The following is a 23,965-nucleotide window of genomic DNA, read 5'->3' on the forward strand; positions in this document are numbered from 1 at the left end:
ACTCACAGCTGAAAGTTGCCTGTAACTCTAGCTCCAGGGGACCCTATGCCCTCTTCTGGCCTCCATGGACATCTGAACTCTTATATGTGCATACCAACATACACATAATTGAAAACAGTCTTTAAAGATTTAGACAGCTCTATATTCTCTCACAATGCTGTAGTAATTTACATTTCCACGAGCCATGTGCAGGACCCTTCCTCTACTTCTCCCAAGCTTGTCCATTCTCTTGAAGAGCATCCTCTAATAACGACGCTCAGTGGTTTTCCTTTGCATTTCTGACAATTAGTGATGCCCAGAACTTTTCACAAACCTGACAGTCATTTCGAAGTCTTGTTTGCACTCTTTCCCTTGCAGCTGGATTTTGAGTTCTTTGCACATTTTGATAGTAGCCCCTTATGCTGGTTGGTTTTTAATCAACTTGACACAAACTAGATAGGAAGAGGGGATTTTAATAGAGAATACGCCTACATACGATCAGCCTGCAGGCAAGTCTGTGGGGCATTTTTTGAACTAAAGGTGGATGTGGAAGGGCCTTTCTCACCAAGGGTGGTGTTAACCCCGGGCAGGTCCTGGGCTGTATAAAAAGCAGACTGAGAAAGCCAGTAAGCAGCATCCCTCCATGCTTTCTGCTTCTGTTACTGCCTCTAGGTTCCTGCTTTGAGTTCCTTCCCTGAACTCTTTCAATGATGAACTGTGATGTTGGAGTGTAAGAAGAAATAAACACTCTTCTTCCCAGGTTGTTTCTGGTCATGTTTTACCACAACATTAGAAACCCTCACTAAGACTCCCCTCACCACACACAGAGTTTGAAAACTTCTACCCATTTCACAGTTTGTCTCTGTTCTGTCAATTGCTTTCTTACTTCTAGTGATGCAACACCATCTTCCCACTTCTCCATCTGTTACCTCCAGAAGGTCCCTGCCCAGAGCAAGGTCACGGAGTAGCTTTTCTCAGGTCTTCTTCTAATAGGGTTATAGTCTCACCCCTTATACTTACGCCTATAGACCATCTGAAGTTGGATTCTGTACAGTGTGAGGCAGGATCTAATTTAATTCTTTTCAGGTGATACCCAGTTGTCCCCACACCATCTATCAATGAGACTGTCCTTTCTCCATTGCATACTCTTGACATTTTGGTTTAAAACCAGAGAACAAATGCATATATTTATTTCAGGGCAATTAGTTGCTCCGTTTCTTGACTACAAACAATACTGTTTATCTTATAGAAATTCCTTGAACTACTCACTCACAACAGTGCCTTTTATGTAAGCACGTTTAGCTCAACAATTGTTTTCAGACAGGAGGTGCTCACAGGATTGAAGAGATGCTCAGTGGTTAAGAATGGACACTACTCTTGCACAGGACTTGAGTTTGGCGCCTGGCACCAACACCAGGTGGATCTCAACCACCTATATTCCAGCTTCTGAGGAGCAGGTGCCTTTCTAAGGCCTCTGTAGGCACCTACACTCAGGTGCATGTAATCCACATTTGTCTCTGACAGCCATATAATTACAACTCTTAAAAAATCTCCAAAGAAGTGATCATAAAAAGAATAGTTTAATAAGGCATTAAGAACAAATAATGGAGATAATGCAATATTAGGCATTTGTGAACCAGGACCAAGAACCTTCTGCTCCAAATGGAAGCTTTCCACAGAAGCAAGAAAAGTAGGGAAAGATTACAATGTGCTCCCGGAAGAGACAGCCTCCTGCTCTTACCTAACACTGCAGTGCACACCTGAAACATCTAACCCCAGAAAAGTTCCAAAATGACGGGGTCGTGCAGTCCACCCACAAGGTAGCCATGAACACGCACATGCTCACACACGTAGGAACACAATCAAAAGCGGACAGCTGTGTAGCCTTGTGAAATGAGCACACTCATGTTACCAAGGTTCTGTTAGGAAAACTTCTCCAAAAAGCATACAAACCTGATTTTTAGTACAATAATTTTATCTGATCTTGAATTTTATAGGAATGAATTATACAGCGAAGCCCTTTTCTTTCCATGTGATTCATCCAGTTGAGCCATTTATTTGCAATGCATTTTCAGAGAGCCCCGGCATTCTACAATCTACTCTTCTATTACTGCATACAGGGGCTATTTCTAAGCTTTGGATGTTGTAAATTTGCTTCTATGAATGCTTTTACATTTCCTTTTTAAAGTCTGAGTAGCAGATTATACCCAGATATCATTCCTACAGTGGCTTGAATTTGCATTGCCATAACTGTGAACAAAGTTGAGCACATTTTACATGTTTTTTGGTCATTTGTATGTCAGCTTCCACAATGTGCCTATTCAGGCATTCTGCCTGCTTTTGCAAACTATTATTCTTTTCTTACTGAACAGTAACAATTCCCAGGGGAGGGTGGCAAGATGGTTCAGTGGGTAAAGGCCTAAGTTAGACCCTCAGAACCCGCATAAAGCCAGAAGAAGAGGACCAAGTCCACAAAGTGGTTCTCAGATGCTCACCCAGGCATCATGGAATAGGAATTTCCCGTCCACATTATGCACGTGTGTGTGTGCACACACACAAAAATCTTTTATATGACTTTTTTTAAATGTTTAAATGGATTTCTTCTCAAAATTATATTTTTAATGTATGGTTAAATTTAACTTTACCTGTTTTATTTTTTACATTAAAAAATACAGCTACCCCAAAATTTAAAGTAACATTTAAAGCTTTCTTTGTATTTCCATTGGACATTGCTACCCTAGACGACGTCTGACCAGGAGTGTACTTTGGAAGTCACCCTATCTAGTGTCAAATGTACAAAGCTGTAAGAAAACATTTTACCAGGGTCTGAGATTTATTATAAGTATTTTAATTAACTGATAGATTTACTATTAATATTGTTATCATTGTGTGTGCATGTATGCTATGGTCATACATGGAGATCAGAGGACAACTCCATGGTATCAATTATCCTCAGTCATTTATGTGTAAATATATGCATACATATGCTATTTATGTGTGTGTATATATATGTAGTTTGTCATATATATGTATGTATATATATATATATATATATATATATCTTCTCTCTAAATAATTAAAAAGGAGAATCCATGATTAATAAACTCAGACTGCATGACAAATGACTACTTAGGACAGGGCTAGCTATGGGAAAGTCTACAGGCAAAGTGTGAGCAAGGCGCTTAGAAGCCACTACGTTCCTGATGCGAGAGCATCCTCCAGCCACTGGGGTCTGGACAGGGCAGCCAGCGGTAACTAGGAAACATCTAGAACATCCACATTCCAGTTCTGTTCCAAGAGATTCTTCTCCTAGAACTGATGTCTGTATGAGCCACGCTAAAACAAAACAGCCTCCCACCTTGTGAGCGCTTTAAGAGACTGCTAAGCTGTTTATGTTTACTGAAGGGCTGCTGTGTGTGTCCTCTGATAGCAGACACATTAAAACAGCAGTTTTGCGCTGCCTTCATTTACATAATGCCACAGAGCTGCAGCTGTAAGCACGCTCAATCACGTTTAGTGCCTCATCAAAGTATAAGCTCCTTTTCTCCTTTGTACCTCAGCTAGTTTTACTGGAAGAAAGCAAATATTACATGCCTGACTACCGCCAGTCACGTCCCCCCCCCATCACTGGCTCAGGACGTCACTTCTTTTATTAACATTTTAAAATTGACTCTCTTGAAATATCAACATTGCTCTGAATATTGGATTTTTGTGTCTAAATGTACTGAATTAAGTAGGCTCAAATTTTTAATTTCTTCTTTTTATTTTAAACCCTGACTCAGGTAAGCAACAAGTAGGACTGTCAGACCACGACATTAAAAGCTACGTTTTAAGAAGTACAGTGTGGTGGGTGGGCAGGGCATGGCATACTGTTAAGTAGAGAGATGAATGGTGATATGGAAATAAATTAGATTCATAAGTGCTTTCCTATTTCCCATTGGCCCTGCACCTGAATGGGGTTTGTACCTGAAGCATGCATACATATACATTTAGGATTTTAAAAGTGAGGTGGGTGCTTGTTTTTTCTCCTTTACAAGAAGTAGATACAGAAAGAACAAATAGAGAGGCCTGAATCTCCACACCTCTCAGGGACCAGAGAAGTAGCCATGGTCCATGAGGTACAACTTTTTGAGACCTTGTATTCTTAAGTCTCTAAAAGGAGGGTTTACACTGGCTTCTGACGTCTGCCACTGAAACAGTAACTAACAGTCAGAGCCACTAATCATAGTACTATACGCTAAGTAATGTAAGTACTGGATACACAATCTTATTCAATTGCCATTATGACCAGCAGAGTGGGGATTACGGCCCTGTTTCATGGATGAGAACCCTGATGCTGACTTATCTGCTCGGGGTCACATCATAAATTACAAAGCTACCGTTCAGCCTAGGTCACTGATTTGTCGTGGAAACGGGGTGACGAGTAAATGGACTGAGGGACTTTACTCAGGAAGCAAGTGGCCTTCATAATGACAAGTCAACACAGTCTAGAAGAGCAATCTAACGTAATAATTAAAGGCATTGCTACAGATGGCCGATTCCCATCCTCCTTTGCACTTAGGACTGCCATCACGCCTCGGGCTTCTCAAAGATCATGTCATGGCAGCGTTCCTCATAGTCTCCGTCTGTGTCTTGACTATCATCAGACCCTATGGTCCCATGGCTGCAGCTCACTCTTCAGGGCTCCCATTTCCTCTGCTTTCACTTCCCTACTTGAACAAGCACAGCTCAACGAGAAGCGAACACTAGACTCCTAGAATGTCTCTGATATTCTGGGATGCCCACAGTACCAACCTCAATTCCGGATGGGCTGCAGAACTCACAGGTGATATGTGAGCTCTGGAAAGAACAGACTGCCTGGGGGTGCCTAGTGGAGCTCAGCACCTCACTAAAGGATGGGTAAATCCACGCAGGTTTCCCTGTGAACTGGAGAAAATGACGCTCTCTTCCTCTCAGGGCGCTGAGAGGGTGAGATGAGGCTAAGTCAGGAACTTAGAAAAGGACTCTAGTTTAGAGCACACGAAAACTTCTAAGAGAGCCCATGGAAGGACAGAGGAGCCTGCATCCACTCTCTGAACATAGCTGAGCAAGTGTCCTTGTGGTATGATTAAGCATCCTTTGTGTATTTGCCCAAGAGTGGTACAACTGGGTCTTGTAGTGGATTGATTCCCATTTTTCTGAGAAACTACCAATCAGCGTACAGAATGGGAAAAGACTTTTTTTTTTTCACCAACTCCATATCCAACAGAGGCCTGATTTCCAAAATATATAAAGAACTCAAGAAACTAGATATCAACGAGACAAATAATCCACTTAAAAACTGGGCACAGAATTAAACAGAAACTTCTCAACAGAAGAATCTCAAGGGCCGAGAAACTCTTAAGCAACTGCTCAACATCCTTAGCTATCAGGGAAATGCAAATCAAAATGAGTCTGAGATTTCATCTTACACCTGTCAGAGTGGCTAAGATCAAAACCACAAACAACAGCTCATGCTGGAGAGGATATGGACCACTCCTCCATTGCTGGTGGGAGTGCAAATTTGCACAGCCACTTTGGGGCAATACTTCTTTAAGTACATCTTTATCAGTCTATAGCAAAATATCTAAGGATAAATGAAGAAAAGAGACTTTGAGCTCACAGTTTTGGAAATGATAGGATGTGGCACCGGCAACAGTTTGGCTGTCATGAATATCTCATGGTATATAGAAGGAGCTTACGGGGAAGGGGAAATCATACCAGCAAGCAGGAAGCCAGAGGGTGATCTGGGTTATATTATTTTAATTAACTGATCCTGCTGTCTCTTCTGAGAGCATACCCAGTGACTTAACAAATATATCTCCTCTTAAATGTCCCTCCCACCACCCAGACAACCAAGCTACCCGTACAGGACCCTCCCTCTGAGGGACAAACCACATCCGAACTACAGCATCACAGAAGGGGAAACAGGTGAGACTGAGACCACTTAACACAGAGAGTAAAACTACTTCACCGTCACTCCGAGCAGAAAACCAGCTCCTGGTAGATTTATTAATGGAAAGCTAACTCCACATGTCCCCTTGACTTCCACTTGTTTGGTGTGAGCCCCGCTAAGCAAAGTCAACTGCAAGCCTGCCAATTCTGCGAGGTTCTCCTTTCACTGCCACTATTCTGGATCAGTCTCTGACTGCCGTCACCTCCACGCTGGTCACAGAGAAGCCACATTTTATACCTGATCGCCTAGGAAGGCACATGGATGTGTGTTTATAACAGACAATGTCAGGAAATGAGGGTTTCTCTTGAGAACTTGGGCCGATGCTCTGTAAAACCTTTGGTTTTATCTTTTCCTGGGTGGACTCAAGACCAATGGTGCATCACACTGCGCTGCGACAGCCCTGACATCACACTGTGCTGCGACAGCCCTGACATCACACTGTGCTGCGGCAGCCCTGACATCACACTGTGCTGCGGCAGCCCTGACATCACACTGTGCTGCGACAGCCCTGACATCACACTGTGCTGCGACAGCCCTGACATCACACTGCGCTGCGACAGCCCTGACATCACACTGCACTGCGACAGCCCTGACATCACACTGTGCTGCGACAGCCCTGACATCACATTGTGCTGTGACAGTCCTGACCATTTTGCTACTTCCTTACTGCTCCATGCTTTCTTGGATCTTTCTATTAATCTCCAGCAGATTAAAACATTTTAAAGATCCGGCCTAAGTGCATCTTCTTCCTGGCCAGCTTTTTATGGGCTCCCCTCATAAGAACAGTCCAGATCTCAATTGCAGACAAACCGAGCAATCCTCAACATTGCTGTACTTGCCCAAGTTTTCAGATTTACATATCCCTAGACCTAACATGAAGGATCCTACCAAGTCCATTGGTCTAGTACACATTTAGTGAGCAGCTACATGTTTAGCCACAGACCAAGGTGGGTGGTCCCTCCATCAACAGAGCTTACGGTGTGGAGCTGTCACCGGGGAAAGGGGAGGAGCACGATGAGGCCAGAGAGAGATCGCATGTTCTCTAGCTAACAACGCTATGCCAAGTCTCCAAGAAAAAGTTCACTTGTCTAGCCTGGTACCCAAGGATGGAAAGAGATTTCCAAAGTGACATTGAGAGCAAAATGTGCTCAGGTGGGAAGTGGCACGCCCAAGACCTCGAGGACACATGGGGTGCAGGAAGGCTGCAGAAGTGGAAGGCCACGGTGACTGTGACAGAGGCAACGGCAGAGCAACCTATGCACGGGGGAGGAGGAACAGTGGGCAGGAGGGGGCATCCGCCCTGGTCACAGTGACAGTGTGACTTTGTGCCAGGTGACTAAGATGGGCGGGATGGTTAGGGCAAGTTCTCTTACGACCCAGGAACTTGGACTCTTCTAGGAAGACAGACAGACAAACCTGCAATGGGGTGAGAGGCGAATTGGACAAGTGGACAAGGAAATAAAAGCAAGCGTTGTTAACTTTATGTGGCACATGGCAGGGGAAATGAGACTCCCCGGGGCAAGTAACCCCTGAGCTGAGCTCTGCAAAGTGAACATGGGTTCCCTAGGACGGAAATGACTTCGTCAGGCAACAGATCACCACGACCAAAATTAGAGAGTCTGAAAAGGAGCAAGTAAAATAAAAGCTTTTCCAACACCAGCCCCACCGGCCCAGAAAAGAACGTTTTCTTATTCTCAGAATGCAGGGCCCCTTTGACATCACAGAGTTGACCAACAGGTCAAAAGTACTAAGAGAAAGGCACTGCTTTTCTTTCTGACGTCATCATAGAAGGTTACAGTCCATGCTGGTCAGCTTTTGTCAACTTGACATAAGCTAGAGTCACCTGGAAAGAGGGGGCCTCAGCAGAGTAATTACTAATTACTAATTGATACAGGAGCATCCCACCCTCTGTGGGCTTGGGCTGTATAAGAAAGGTAGCTAAGCAAGCTAGCAGAAGCAAGTCAGTGAGCACCATTCCTCCATGGTTTCAGCCTGGAGTTCCTGCCTTGGCTCCCTCGATGATGGACAGTGACCCTTACGATGAGATAAACCACTTCCTCCCAAGTTGCTCTTGGCCATGGCATTTATCATGGTAAGAGAAAGCAGACTGGAACGCAGGGCTCCATACAAGGACACTGCGTATCTGCACATCTGTATGCGTGGAAAACATCCGCTAACAACTGTTTGCTGAGTTAAAGTTAGGCGGGCCCTTGTGTAACAAAGAAGCGAGCAAACACACACTGGGGTACTTTTCAGGAGCTGAGCTAGTTCCCAAGAAAGGACCAAGTAAGAGAATCCCTGGGAGGCCAAACACTCGCGTGGTGGAACAGCAGGCGCGTGAGGCGCTGTTGGGAAAGGAGGCAACGAAAGTGGGTCAGGACGATCCATACATAAATTACTCATGATTAAAAAACGGATAAGGCTAAACATTCTTACAGTTTTGAAAAATAGTCTACCTACAAATTCTGCTATAATCAAGGATTTGTTATAGTTCTTTATCATTTCAGGCAGAGGGCAAAATTTAATCCTCCAACTTTTTCCTCCTTTCCCAAGCTATGCATTGAGTTAAGAAATAATTTAAATTAACTTCGAAACGTTCTTGCAGACATCACTAAACTCTGTCCATACCAATGAATTCCAATGACATCACTGTTGCCATGGTAACTAATGTACTTCAAAAGGAGGGAAAACAGAACAAGACTGAAAACCAGGGTAAGGAATAAAGTGGAATAAACAGCACAGCGTCGCCCTTGCGTTTATGGAACACATTTTAATTCCGAACACTTTGCCGTTTCTTAGACTCCGGGGCTTTTAGAGCCAGGAGGCTCTCAGGAGCCAGCACAGTCGCTTCTCACTGATAACCAGCCCCACTCCTGAAGCAGCACCATGCTTGTGAGGCTGCACACGGGGCCCAGCCCTGGAACGTTCTCGTTACTGTGAGTCAGTCTACCTGCTTTTCAACTGTTTTTACAGCACAGAGAGCAAATGATTAAATCGGGGCCTAAAAGGAGGCTGTCACAGAGATACAGCAGGCAGATGTCCAAAATGCAGAGCGAGGAACAATTAGTTCCACGCTGGCAGCAGCTACAGAATGCAGAGCTCCAGCGACTTTCATTTCTCGCCATTTAGTTCCAGCACACCCACGACCACATCCTGGCCCTAACTCTAGAAACTACCATCACAAGTGTGACCCCGAACAGCTGCTTCCTCTTCTCATTAACCCTGGATGCAGCCCTAGGAGCCCACGCAGCCCACCACCCCTCACTTCCTGGTGATATTCCCTCGTTACCACCTTCAACTTTTACCCTTACGAGGCACCTAGCCAGCATACCCCAGCCCGAGATTAGTGATCAGCCTCTCTTCCTCCGTTAAATTCTGTGGGGATTATCTGGTCCACTCTCTGACTTGGAGACGGTGGGTGGTGGGTTGGGGGGGGGGTGAATGGGGTGGATGGAGGGAAGCGGGGGAGGTGGGAGAGAACCATCACAACATATGAGATTTTTTTTCTCATTATTTATAGGTCAAGAAGGGTCATAGGTGTCAGAGGAAAATAACACCTGAACTAAAAGTATACATGCTGAATGCGGCAACTATGGTCATGAGACTTGGAACAAACAGAGTCTAGGAAGGGCCCAACCCATAGCCACTACCATCTCAAATGACAGAGGTAGGTGAATGATCTACTCATTAAAAAAAGAAAATGATCATTTCTGAGGGGAAATGATACAGAAAATCTGATTCCTGCTCTTTGAAAACCAATTTCCTTCAAGGGTTTGCTGAGTGTGGTAGCACAGTCAAAGCTGGGCCTCCAAAGGTGGGCAGGGGCTTCACCTGAACCGTGGAGTGGCAGTTAACAGACCTACCTATGGCACCAAAACCTCATGGTTGCCAGGAAGGGTTAGCGATCACGTGATAACTCAACGCCATTAATTCTTTGCCACTTTATATTTTAATCTCACGTCACTCAGGGACCTGCAGTCAGGACTTTAGTTTCTCCCGGAGGACAGTACATAGTCACAGGCTCAAAACAGGCAACAGAAAACTCCTCAGCCTGCAGCGGCCATGTGGTTACCATGGCTTTACATTTTTTCCAAGCAAAGTTTCAGAGCCTAGAACGCTGGCTCTAAACTGGCGAATTCCATCTTTGGGGCTGCCAGATAAAAGAGCCTCGGCCACCTGGGCAGAAAGCAGACAGGCATGCCCCTTGTCAGGTTCCTTCAGTCTTGCCAGTGTCTGTTTGTCCAGTCCCTGTACACAGCTCCGCTCCAGCTGGCGCAGGAGTAGACGCACTACAGGGAAGGTCACTTTGGCTCTTCTGTGTACACTGTCTTATGGCTCTCCAGGCTCCTCTCAGAGAAGAACACTTAGAAAGCATCCCTGAACTTTCTCCTGTGCTGTGGTCTCATTGAAGACTTTGAGAAAAGTTATGAGTTCTTTGCATACCCAAACAAACAACATTATCACACTGTTTGTGAGCACAGGCATGCACTGCACAGTGCACATGTAGCTTAGAGGACAAATTTGTGAGTTGGTTCTCTCCTTTCACCTTCACATGAGTCTTCTTCATGAGGTCACAGGTTGCACTTTATCACTCGAGACCAAAGTTTCAAGGCCCTGTTTCTCTTAGCTCTAAAGACCTATTTGGAGAGCCACTCAGACAGAAGCATCACACGGGTCTTGTTGTAACTGACCTCTGGTACTATTCCAGGGCTGTTGTTGAGACACAGCAGAAGGAAGAACCTTTTCCTTACAGGAAGAAAGAGGGGAGTGTGTTTAAGATATGGCTTCTCCCTTACAAAGATCTAGTGAAAGTCTGTGTCTGCTCTCAAGCAAGCAGCTTGTCTTACCCATGTGTAAATGGACAGTGTCTTAATTGGTTACATGATTTTCCCTTGGCTGCTAGAAAATTCATAGCATATTTAAGTTTCTTAATGGTATGCAATTTGTTTGCTGACTTTACTTTGGGCTCCATCTGATCTTAATTACTCTTTGTCTATTTTTATTACATTCTTACATTATCTTGTCAAGTACAGAATATGCGGAAATACCCCCTAGAAGAATGTGGGCTATGAAGAGTTAAAACGTAGGAAGCCATGGGAGTGAGTTACCTTCCCACTCCTTTCCTACAGGTCTTCTAGTCTATCAGGAAAGCATTTCCTGAGATGCTCAGGAGACTCTAGCCACACTTGGAGAGCACAGCTCCTTAGAAAGCTTGCGATCCCAGAACCCTGCTGCAGGATCCTTCTTGACTGGCATAATGTTTGAACACTGTGAAACCTTACTCATGTTCTACAGTAGCAGGCAAGACCAACCGGGAGTTTCGTGAAGTGTTCTCCAGAAGGTTAGACTAAAACTTGGATGCCGCTTTGTTCATGGCTTGGGTATTAGGCTAGCCGGGTCTCACACTTTCACCAGTGAGGGAGTCAATGCTTACGGGCACGTGGACTTTCCGAAACATCTCCGCACCCCTGCGTGCATCCATCAGCGCTATGTCCTGAGGCGTGGAGACAATCACAGCACCTGAGCGAAGGGAAATAAAGCAAGGTTATCTCTTAGTGCTTGAGGGAAGCTTGCTTCCAACAGGATCTTATCACGTGCTCAGAGTTGGCTACGTTACCTGGCCAACGCTCACAAGTTTGACACAAGCAAATAAAAAAGGTTGGCTTCTAAAATCAGTTGACTGAGCAGCAAGCACAGCCAGAGCATTGCAACCTCTTCGCATTCAAACAAGCATCAGTGAGACAGTACCAGGTCAGTCATTCTGGGGACACCCAAGAGAACGAGAATGGCTCACAAAGTACTCGGCTTTGTAACAGAAGATGCACACAAGGCCATGGAGTTCCGACAGAGGGACAAGAAGGAGCACCACCAGGACAAAGGGGCAGTGAGTTTGTGTATAGAGTGCAGGAGTGGAAGGCAGGGAGAGCAATGGGGAAGGTATCCAGAAAGACGTACTTCCTAAGCTGAGTTTTGAAAGTTGATATTCTGAAGAACACTGTGGCAAATGGTTTGGTGTGTGTGTGTGTGTGTGTGTGTGTGTGTGTGAAGCCAAGGCTATGGTAGAAATATGGATGCAGACTGGTCAGGCTTGAATGGAGTCAGCACTAAGTGATGGCAACAGAGGTGCCTGGGGTCCCCACCATTACCCTGCACAGGCGGATGGCCTGGCATAGCTTTCAGGGGTAAATGCAGGACTGGTTTTCACTACGTAGCAACAATGAAGGCCTGGTATGATTAGCAGATTCTGCAGATCCTTCTAGGATTTTGTGGTTTCTTCTAGAATATTACAGATTACATGTGACCATCAGTTATACCTACAGAGAAACACATTTCAGAGCCTAGCGGGATAGTCTATCGGAGCAAACGAAAACAGAGGCAGGAGCAGCAATAAACATCTGATTAGGCAAAGTTGAGTTCAAATGAGAGCAGAGTACTGTGGGGGGGTGGTCTAGAGGGAGACGGCAGATAGGGGAAGTGGGAGAGGAGCAGTGACCGCGGCACGCCCATGGGAAGACAGGCCTACCAAACCAGAGCCTTAAGATCCCAGGCAGCTCACCGACAGGAAGCCACAGTTGTCCTGCAATCTTTGTCTTTTACGTTAATGTGAGTACTTTGGATTTCATTGATTTTTTTTTAAGTTTTGGTTGTACTTCTTTACTAAACATTTTGTCTATCTAGTATCTATTTATTTATTTTTAATCTAGAGGATATTTTAGATGAGAGGTCTTGGCTATCACTGAAGTCTGAGGTTCATCCTAAGCTGATGGACTGTGGAAACAGGGAATCACTCAACCTATGTGGGCTTCAGTTTCTTCATCCACAGGACGGCACAGTAACCCCTGCTTCCCTGAGCTGCCGCTAGACACAAATGTCTGATGTGACCAGTCTTACACCCAATGGCATCATCACTATTATGTGTATTATTATTAATAAAATGACTCAGAAGTTGCCAAAAAGGTCACTCCCCTGCGCCACTGGACAGGCCATCCGACTAGGAAAACAGTCTCATGGATGGCTCCAGCTTCCTTTTCTTAATTTCCCTACTAACAAACCCAAAGCCAGTCAGGAGTGCTTTGCTTTAACAAATGATGAATCAGGTCTCTGCACACACAGCGTATTTCTACAATCTGCCACTGTCTAGATTCTGTTATTAATATATTTTCATATTCAGTCATGTGGAAGGTATTAATCCTAGCTCTGGCCCCATCTAGCTGTGACTAATCTCAGGCAAGAAACTCAGGAAGATTCTGGATTTCGGTTTCCTTGACTGCCAAACTGGTATATGTCTTAGACAGCTTCACAGGTCTCCTCCCAAGCACTGGCTCCTGACTCTTTCTGAGCCCCTGTTCAACCTCACTGCCCCGATTATTTTAGTAAGTGGAAGCACTGCCTCTCCTTCATCTCAGGTGATCTCAGATTATTCTCTTCCTCCAGGGACAAGGAGCTTTGTGGACTAGCTCCTCCCAGTAAACAACTTGGCAGGGGGTTCTTTACTGCATTAGCTCCCAACTCAGTCACAGGACATAAATGCATTCTTGCTAACTATTCTTGTCTACCATTTGCAACTCACTGCTGAACACAGGTTCATGTGTTTTATGGTCAGGATGATTGTCCTCTAAGGACTGCGTTGTTGGAGCCTTAGTCCTCAGTGTAGTGGCACTGTGGTGACAGGACCTTTAAAAGGTAGGGTCCCGACTGCTCTTTGGACTGTAGCGGGAGGGGAAGGGGAGTGGGGGGGAGGGAAACTGGAGGCGGGGCGGAGGCAGAAATTTTTTAATAAAAAAAAGAAAAGAAAAGAAAAAAAAGGTAGGGTCCCATGTCCTATTATCCATATTTCTGTGGTTACAAACTCATATCTAAAGATACAAAGGGGGAAATGGGAAACGCGGGAAGGGGACTTTATCTGGATGCAGGGAATCTAAGAGGGAGGGAATAGATATAACACTAAGGTGACTGAAAAGCAATAGGGAAACATGATTTTATGTTTCTTAACTATACATATAATATATAAGTACATGGGAATTTTGGAGATGCCAGTACCATGGGATGATCACCAAGAACAAGTCAATAAGCAGCATTTCTCCTTTGCTCTGAATCAGCTCCTACCTCCTGGTTAGCCCTGCTTGAGTTCCTTTCCTGACTTCCTCCAGTGATGAACAGCACTGTGGACGTGTAGGCCAAATAAACCCTTTCCTCCCCAATTTGATTTTGGTCATGGTGTCTCATCACAGCAAGAGTGACCCTTATTAGGACAATGTGTCCACATATATAAGTCATTTAAATGACATTATGCCACTAGGAGGGACAAAGTTTCCGCCAAGAGCCAAAGGCTACCCAACAAAAACCCCTGTGCCAGGCATGGAAACTTCTCTTTGAGTTGTTGGACAAGGACTCCAAGACACCCCAACCAGCACAGGCTGCTGGTGTTGTCCTAGACTGCCTCCCAGAACTAGAACCTACTGCTGAGGACTCCACGCACCAGACGTGGGACTTGAGGAACAAGCTGGAGCTGACCCGGAAGCCTTCTCCTGGAGGACAAGCTCTCGTAGTATTCGAAGGTACTAGCTATGTGAACTGCCAGCGGGGAAAGCAACCCATAGTCCTGCTCACCTGGGACACCTATGAGCCACGACAATGGCTGGATTGGCAAGACATACACGACACTACAGTAGCAGCACCTCTGTCTCAGGGGCAACTAACACTTGTCTAATTGGACTTAAACCCCACTCAGTAGGAGGGAAATCATACCTGGTACAGTAAATCTAGCCAATTACTCATGGCTAGAGAGGTCAGAGACCCACCACTGCCATTTCCCTAAAACAATATCATTTCTAACTGTCCTCTAAATACTTATCCTTATACCTGCGGATACACATAGCTCTGACTCGTCACCAAAGAGCCATTCCTGCCACGGATGGAGAGAGACTATTATAGAGATCCACAGCTGGTCAGCGAGCAGAGAATAAGTCATTGTGCAGTGCAACACAACCCTACACCTAAGGCTCAGGGAAATCACAAAGAAGGGCAGAAAGATTCTAAAAGCCAGACGGTCAGGAATGTCTGCTGTGAGACAGTATCTTCTATATATGACACTACAGTCTTCTATATACGACACTTCCCAGCAGTACCCAAGAACTCTCAATAATACGGCTTGACAGAGCATAACAACAATACCAATTGACATCCCACCATGGATGGGGCAATTCCACATGGTCCTACTCACAGATGAAGAGCTACAGGTGGTCCATTCTTGTTGGGAGGGAGACAGCCTCCTCCAGGGATAAGCTTCTTCATAGGCTGCCCAATCCTAAGTGGTCAGCCCTGGACATAGGCACATGGTGCAAGCAAAGCTAAGTGGACTCAGCAGGTTATGTACATGTGTGCGTATGTATGTATATACATACACATTTGGGGGGGACACAGGTGGACCTGGAGGGCGGAGGGGTGAGAGTGATATAAATGTATTGCTCATGTATGAAATTCTCAATAGAATAAAGTTATTGAAGGAGGGCTAGAGCCCCGTGGAAGGCAGCGAGGGGACTGTCCTTAGAGGGTTTAAGGCAGTGCCTTCTTGTGGAGCCTCTCGAGGGTCTTGAGGAGTTGTCATCAATCAGAGAGGAGGCTCCTGAATTTCTAGTTTCCTATCTGATGGTTAAATCCCTCGTTTTTGCAATAAGCTCCTGGCATGATGCCTGCTACCACAATGTAATGTTGCCAAGGGAGCCCACACCAAAGACCATGCTTAGATACCTAAGCTTGGGCTTCTAGATTCATGAGCTAAATAAACCCTTTTTCTTTATAAAGTGCATGGCCTTATGCATTTGTTACAGCAATGGAAACAGAATTGAGTAATAATCAATTGTATTTATTTTAATTTTTTATCAACCAAAAGTAATGACAAAACACCCTGCACAAAATGGGCCTCAGCAAAAGACTGGTGATCAAAGCACTCTCGTTATTTTCAAAGTCGCCTGTCACATTAGAACAGCGCGAAATTGTCGTGACTCTTTAGAGCAGCCGTCAGGAGCTCTGGATTCTGGTTTCGAATGTGTTCTGTAACTCTGAACAACCAACTCACTGACTCTCTCTAGACCGTAGCATGTAAAAAACGGACATATTTACACTGTCCCTATTGAAGAAACAGCTTCATTTTTAAAAAAGAATAGAAAAATAATTTAAAAATATTAAGTTGACATTATTTTGATAGCTGTAAAAGTCTAGAGAAAGATTTAAAACATTTAACTCTAACATCATTATTCTAATCTGAGTTTCTTTTTTTTTTTTTTTTTTTTTTTTTTTTTTTTTTTTTTTGGTTTTTTGAGACAGGGTTTCCCTGTAGTTTCTAGAGCCTGTCCTGGAACTAGCTCTTGTAGACCAGGCTGGTCTCGAACTCACAGAGATCCGCCTGCCTCTGCCTCCCGAGTGCTGGGATTAAAGGCGTGCGCCACCACCGCCCGGCCCAATCTGAGTTTCTTTGTACTTAGAATAGTGCCATTTAAACAGAAATTGAGAACAATCATTTTTCATGTCACCAAATGTCCATATAATATGTGATATACCACAGAAACTACAAGTTAGGTTTATCAAAGATACTTTGGTATAAGATTTTTTTTAAACAAAAGTAGATACTATTTTGTTGCTGTCTTTTTTTTTTATAACAACGTCCTTAATTCCTGCATAGTTTAGGGGCCACTGTATTGGTCCTTACATGAACACATCCTCTTTTATTGTTTCAAAATGTTTAGCATTTCATATAAGCAACTATTTCAAATAGCCCTCTAATAACACTCAGAGCTTATGAGAAATGCAACATAGACAAAGCTTCCAAAGAAATAACATTTTAGTCCTTAATCTACACATTATCATCCCAAAATGCAAATTTTAAAGGAACTCTGCCAATTTTTTCTTGTGATTTATCCCACAGCTTAAAATATGATCTCTAAACTTGATGATGCATTTTCTTTTAGCAGTTCTTGACTTTCTAACTTGACAATATTATTTTTTTTGTTGCTTATAACACATGAAGCAATAGGAAGAAACCTAGAACTCCTTCCAGTCTGCCATGACTAGTGATGTCATCTCAGGTCTCCATGGAGGATCTGGCAGAATCCTGTGCTCCTTCTACAGACTGTCAGGAAATGTCAGCAGAGGCAGAAAGAGTGTTTAGTTTGCAGAAGATGTGACTATCTGGAACATTAAAAGACTATCTCAAGAATCTCTATTTGCTTTCTAGGATAGATGTCTAAGCCCAATTATAGAAGGCTGCTAGAGTATACTTTTCACCTTGAATCTTTTACTTTTGTACCGACTGAGATTTACCACCAGAGGCTCAGTGTCTGGTGGATTCCTACAAATATGTACACAACTCACAAAATGAGTACTCGAGTACTGTCTTAATTGTTAATTTCAGTGACTAGAGGAGAATCTGTAAGTGCATATCTGGATCTGGGACAGAGCTCAGAACAGTCACACATTTTAAGTTATTTATTCCAGAGGTTAACTGGAACTACTCAATGGTAAAGCGCAGCCTGTGGGGCACAGAGCATATCCTGGCTGAGAATCTCAGCATGGGGGCATAAACATGTACAAAGCCTGCTCGGAATCATGTCTGCAGGACAGTGTGGCACCTTATAACTTCAGAGCACTTGAACGACGGCCAAAGGAGGCGTCAATGGCCGTGAGCGCCGCCCTCTGTGTTCACGGTGTTAGTGCTCACTGCTGACTCTACTTCATTTAGATACAGACTTCCATGACAGAGGATCAGGACACACTGCGGGTGGGACTGGGGGCACAGCATGTGCTTAGCATAGGCAAGGGCTTTGGTTTGAACCCCAGCACTGCATGAGAAAGGTAAACAGAAGAGCCACTCAACTTGTGTTGGTTTAGCATGACGTCACAGATGTGACTGTTAACTGTAGGTCATCAGTGCGGGCTCTCTTACATCTTCTGCCATATCTGAGCTTTCAACATTTACTACAGCATCAAAGAATGCCCACTAATACTAGCTATCAGATTAAGTAAAATGTGAGTTTCACCTATACCTACCTCAATCGTGTTCACAGACTATTTCAAAATACAAGCAATTCTTGCATGAGTCACTGTTGCGAGCTTTATGCTCTCCTTATTCAACTAATAATTGACTAGAGTCATAAAGCACACATGCTTTATTAATTTAAACATTACTATATTTTGCTAGCCTTGGAAATAAATTTTCAAACCAGGTGAGGTGGCACAAGCCCATGATGCCCACAGAGAGGCAGAGACAGGAAACCCCCAGAGGTCTGCAGTCATCCAGGGCTACCCAGTGGGTGCCAGGTCAGCCAGAGGCACACAGTGAGGCTCAAAAACAAAGCAAGGCAGAAAGGGGAAGGAGGGGATGTGGGGAGGGAAAAGGGAAGGGTATTTTGCTAACAGGTATGAAAAGACTATCAAAGCAGAAATAAGTGAAAACCTACGATTTCAGCGATAGGTGGAAGAGGTTCAGATCTGTCACTTCACCTTTTCACGACAGAATCTGGATAGAAAGCTAATGCACTCAGCAGATACTAGGCCTTCAATCGCTTCAGCTACTAACATCACCAGGAATTACCCCGCTGTCCTGCCTGTATGTAGCCCTGGCTGTCCTGGAACTCGCTTTGTAATCAAGCTAGCCTTGAACTCTCAGATATCCACCTGCCTCTGCCTCCCGAGTGCCAGGATTAAAGGCGTGTGACACCATGCCTGGTTTCAGTTTTATTTTTTGTAAGCAGTGTCTTACTTTTTAGCCCAGGTTGGCCTTTGACTTCATGATTCCCTCACCTCAGCCTCCTGACATCACAGCCTGTGCTGACAACCCTAGCTTACAGCTCTGAGTTTGCTCACCTCTGTGGCTCAACTCTAATCCAGGACTGTGAATGTCCCAAGCAAGCTTTCTGTGCAGAGCTATTCCCCAGTGGTCACCCCAATTTTTATTCTTTCTTTAAAAAGGGACTCCGGATAAGATAACAGCTGCTCCTGCCTAACTGTTACTAACCAGATACGTTTCAGTAGCCAGAGGGACGAGAGCGGGAACTTTACAGGCACGCTCTGGTTCCTAGCACTGTCATACTCAAGCTCTTCAGAGCACCTTTCCGATTCTCATCAGGCCTGGAACATCTACAACCAGATGAAAAGCCATGTAGATTGCACCCTTGCACTTTGTCAATGTTTAGTGGGCTTACATGGAGATTTTTAAGGTGAATCTTGACCATACGATGGTTATTAAGCTATTTACTGAACTCTAAGCGAAAGGGATTTTAACCATCAAGTAAGCCATGAAGGAAATTCTCAGAACTCCTGAACAATAAAATAGAATGAAGTATTATGAAGCTTCTAGAACAAGCCCAGGCGAGATGAGCGCCTGGGAGGAACTCAAGGGATTTAGACACCTGACAGCAGGCTTGCGCAGTGACTCTGAAAGTTGACTATGTTAGAGCCATCTGCAGATGCTTTCCAAATATGCGCTCCTTCGTGTAACAGTGTAGAAATGTACTCATCATTAGGCTATTTCATAAATTTGTAACTTGTGCAGCATAACTTCTACCTGCAAAATGGTGGTTCAGCTAAATAAAATGGTTCTAATTTACTTTGTTTCTTCTTACATTTAGATAGGAAACATTGCCGTTATAATTGGCATTACATTTAATTTTGGAAGTTTGCGTCTAAACTAAACAAGCACTGAAGTTCAGCCTGGGGATAAAGCTCAATGCTGGAGTTTCCGCCCTGTATGCAAAGGCCTAGCAATCCCCAGGAATAACCAAGTAAATAATGAAATGTCAGAAATGCCCCAAAAGATAAAATCCTGGAATAGGTTCTAGACTTCATCAGTTGCTTACATTTTTGTCCAATTACAAAAGAAACCTCTTCTGGAAATAATTTTCATAATTCTGAGACTAAAACAATAGCAGTCTATAGCATGCAGTTCTTGCCAAGTATCTGTAAGAGCCAGTCTTTACTGCCAGGGTGGCCAGACTCGGAATCAGCTGGGAAACATGCTTCTGGGTGCATCTCTGAGGACATTATCAGAAGAGGTGAACTGAAGGAAAAGCAATCCTGCATGTGGGTGGTACAAACACACGGGCAGGAGTCCCAGACTGAACAAAAAGGAGGAAAGGAGAAACGGAACTGAGGGCCAGCATTCACCTCTCCCTGCTGACGCGAAACAAGAATCTCGCGCCGCCCTTGACCATGCTGGGTTCAACACATCCTCCCTCCTTTCCTTAAGTGATTTCTGTCAGCTAATGAGAAAAATCATGAACACTAATGAAATTCCAACCAAAGTTTGCCTGGAAGGTCAGCTCACCCAAAGAAGTCTACAATTAAGGACATAAATAATGATTTAGGGACGGCTCAGTGGTCATCCCCACATGCTGCTCTTCTGAGAACCGGTGTCAGGCTGCTCACAGCTACCCGCAAGAGCTCAGGGGACCCAACCTTTCTCCTGGTCCTTGTGGGTACCTACACTTACACAGATGCACACATACGAATAAACATATGAATCAATCTTTTAAAAAGAAAAGAAGATTTAATGTCTCTGACAACTAAAAAGGCTGGCTTTACAGTGGGAGGTCATCACAAGTTACATAATTATAGAGAAAACACAGCACTAGAAACTGGGAAGAACCTTTCATTGATTTTGTGATGATTTTCCACAAGACCAGTATTAGACTCACTTTTGCCAACTCAAAAACTATTTTTAAAGAATTATAATTTACATATGTAAATTCACTGTTCTTTTTGCCTTAAAGAGTAAATGCTAGAAAATCAAGGAACTATTTCAAATAATGGTCCGTAGCCATTTCTTTATTTATTTAACACAGCAGCAATAATTTCCTGATCCACCAATTCCAAACAGACTTTCATTTCATAAATGACTGTTCAAATTAGCAAAGTGTTAGCCGAGGAGAGAAAGCTGATCAGGCCAAGGGAACTGCTGCTGGAGAGGGCAGAGAGCAGGAGAGCGGGCATAGCTCATGAGTGGATGGGCACCTCTGTAAGCAGCTCCTCAGTAGCAACTCCTGCCTTTCAGCAAAGGGACTTCATTTACATTTCCTACCCCATCTCATTTAAATGAATGAGACACAAAAAGGCTACTGGCTCTGTCTACGGGGCCCAGCTAGGAAGGACCCTAGACAGGAAGAAAGGGCACCCCTCGTTATCATAACACTGCACCAGACTGTTGTGCAGCCCCACAGAAGCAAACAGAAGTTCAGAATCCTAACTAGCCAACCACCCTGCCACACAGCAGCGTCTCCTGGCCCAGGAGACAAGAAATCAAAGCAGGACTCACACTAGGCAGTATGGCTCTTTTCTGTGAGCAAACGAGCAATGGCCCTCCCTCAGTCATGTGGCCTTTGTCCCTTCAATTATTTGAGTAGTTTTCCAGTATTTCATTTCTCTAGTAATCTTACTTAATAAAGGGAAGATGACTGTCAGCCTGACTATCCATTCACTGTCCCCTGATTTCCCCTGCTCTATCAGACCAAACTAAACTTTACGTCTGTTAGTCTGCACTGTACAAAATAAACTTGATTCAGCTCTGTCCACAATGTGAATATTCTGGACATAAGATTGATGACAGTACAATTCTGTCCTGTGAGTATAGGCTTTTTACTAATTCGACCGGTGTCCCTGGTAGCTTGTAAGCTTGTGAAGGTCATAAATCCCATCAGTTGCTTAGCATTTCATGTGTGTCTGGCCACTAACACGCAGTGAAGTGATGGCCATGAAGAACAAGAGCTGTCAGTCATTCCACTTGTCTTGCCAGTTCCTTCCCCTATCAATCTGCTCAGAGCCTTTCTCCAGATGCTACTGTTGTGGCCAGTGGCCTGACCTCTGTGGACTGTCTCCCCTGAGCTTCCTAGCTTCCTGGCTCACCTAGGATGTCTGCCAGTAGCAGAGACCTGCAGGAAAAGAGACTGCAGGAGAGACAGACTTCCTTCCTACCCTGCAGTGGTTCTGGTTCCTTCAAAGGTTCCAAGATTCTACAGGACACTGACATCCTTCGCTCAGTTGCCTTCTCAGGTCGAGGAGCAGGAAGAGCCCCTGCCATTAGTCCCTGGGCGCTTCGTCACCCATTAGTGTCAGTAACGTTACTGCCCACATCTCTGTACCTAGATCCTTAATTAAATTAAACTGTATCATCTGCTAATACAGCACTTTAAGTTACTAAGAGCACAGTTCTTGGAAAAAAAAGAAAACATGCTTCACATACTTAATATGAGGCATAAACACTCTGCTTCATTCTAAGGGCAAAGCCAGGACAGTCTTCAGATGGTCATTCAGAGGGTTAAAGTAAAGCCAGGACAGCCTTCAGATGGTCATTCAGAGGGTTAAAGTAAAGCCAGGACAGCCTTCAGATAGTCATTCAGAGAACTTCAGTTGATGCCAAGAGTAAGAGAAAAATCTATGAGAATTTGAAGACTAGAGCAATGTATATGTTTTCAAAATCTTTAAGAAAATTATACTGCCTCTCAGAGAAATATCAGTTCTCCTTCATTGTGGAAACTCATTACATGATGAGTACCTCCTAGAGAGCATCAGCACACATCTGGGGAACAAAACAGTTCAACTCCGGAGTCAGCCCAACCCAAGACATAGCAACCACTTCACAAAATAAGCACCAAACAAAACCCAGTAAGCGGTGTCATCAATAACAAGGGTAAGAAACGTAACAGGGTTAGCATTACGCCATTTCTTGGCAACTTCATTAAGACAAGAGCGACTATCAAGCCAGGTTCTCCCTCCCCATCCTCTATCCTACCCTCTTTCTTTCCTGCAATCTACATCTAGGAACTTCTGGTCCTGCTCTTACAGTATGTACCCATTAGCACCCCATGGAAACTCAGATTTACACTGTCCCTCACTGATGGGCTGTCAACACATTCCTCTCTGCTGCTGCACAACACTTTAACACAAATAGAGAGTAAGTTTTTCTTTGAAATGTCTTCTTACACTGAGCTTGTCATCTCCCCACAGAACGAAATGGAACACACACAAAGAGTTGCTAATTAGCAGTTAGAAAATAGATCGTTTTGCTTGCACAGTCTGCTATGAATTTCCAAAATCATGCCTCTTTCCAAGCACAAAACATTTATTTTGTTGCCAGCATGGCTTGGACAATGGGAACTTGATATGGACTCCAGTTTACAGCATCTCAGGAATGCCTGCATCTGTCAACCTTTGCCACCGTGGCAAATTTTTGAGAAAAACAACTCAAAGAATTGTTAGCTCACAGTCAAAGGGTTATGCCCGTGGTCACTTGATCTGGCTAGTTCTGTACCACTGTGGGCACAACAATGTGCCTGGGGAGAAGGGAACAGAACTCCTGGCCTCAGAGTAGCCAGAAAGCAGAAAGAGGGATGAAGGGCAAGGTGGGTGACCTAAGCCCCTGAAGACACCAGCATTCTCATGACCCCACCATCTCTCAACAAAGCCACTGGCTGGGACCAAGCCTCTAGCACATGAGCCTTTTGTGGGGAACATTTGCTCAAGCCACATCTCCTTCAGCAAATACCTCTTTTTAAGTATTTAAGCAGTTTCTAAAAGGTACTACACATTTAGATAAGAGCTTTTATACTGTCTCACTTGATCCTTATAAATTGTGGGACAAACAGGTCTCTTTAGGGCAGGGTACAAGCAGAAATGGTTAGTATCATGGCAGAAGAGGAACATCTTTCCTTAGAATGGAACAATGTTAATGATTCCCACAGCCACTTAATAGAGAGCCTGCGAGTAACCAAAGGACACGCCCCCCCCATCCCAGCACAACAAACAGTATCAACTGTCCACAGGATGTCATCTACATCCAAATAAAAACCTAAGCTGGAATGATTTTTCTTTAAGAAATGTTTTGTTTAACTTATACATAGAAAAACCACTCGGGTGAAATCAGTGGGCCTTGAGGGACAGGGAATCACAAGAACGTGTAGAATGGTAGGAAGATAAAGGGACAATGATCTTTCCACATGAACAGTGATAACTAACTGGCCGGCC

At 44.2% G+C, this 23,965-nt stretch overlaps 1 protein-coding gene across 3 annotated transcripts in view; it reads right to left on the minus strand.

Moving 5' to 3' along the window:
- Nucleotides 1-23,965, minus strand: part of Nubpl (nucleotide binding protein like) — a 323,396-nt gene that overhangs the window by 162,638 nt on the left and 136,793 nt on the right. For all 3 annotated transcript variants that reach the window (XM_038336358.1, XM_038336360.1, XM_038336359.1), the window contains exon 8: nucleotides 11,388-11,473. In XM_038336358.1, coding sequence (XP_038192286.1) covers nucleotides 11,388-11,473 — 86 coding nt within the window. The remainder of the gene's footprint in view (nucleotides 1-11,387; nucleotides 11,474-23,965) is intronic.

The sequence above is a fragment of the Arvicola amphibius genome, chromosome 7 (assembly GCF_903992535.2).
Source record: "Arvicola amphibius chromosome 7, mArvAmp1.2, whole genome shotgun sequence".
Taxonomy (NCBI): domain Eukaryota; kingdom Metazoa; phylum Chordata; class Mammalia; order Rodentia; family Cricetidae; genus Arvicola; species Arvicola amphibius.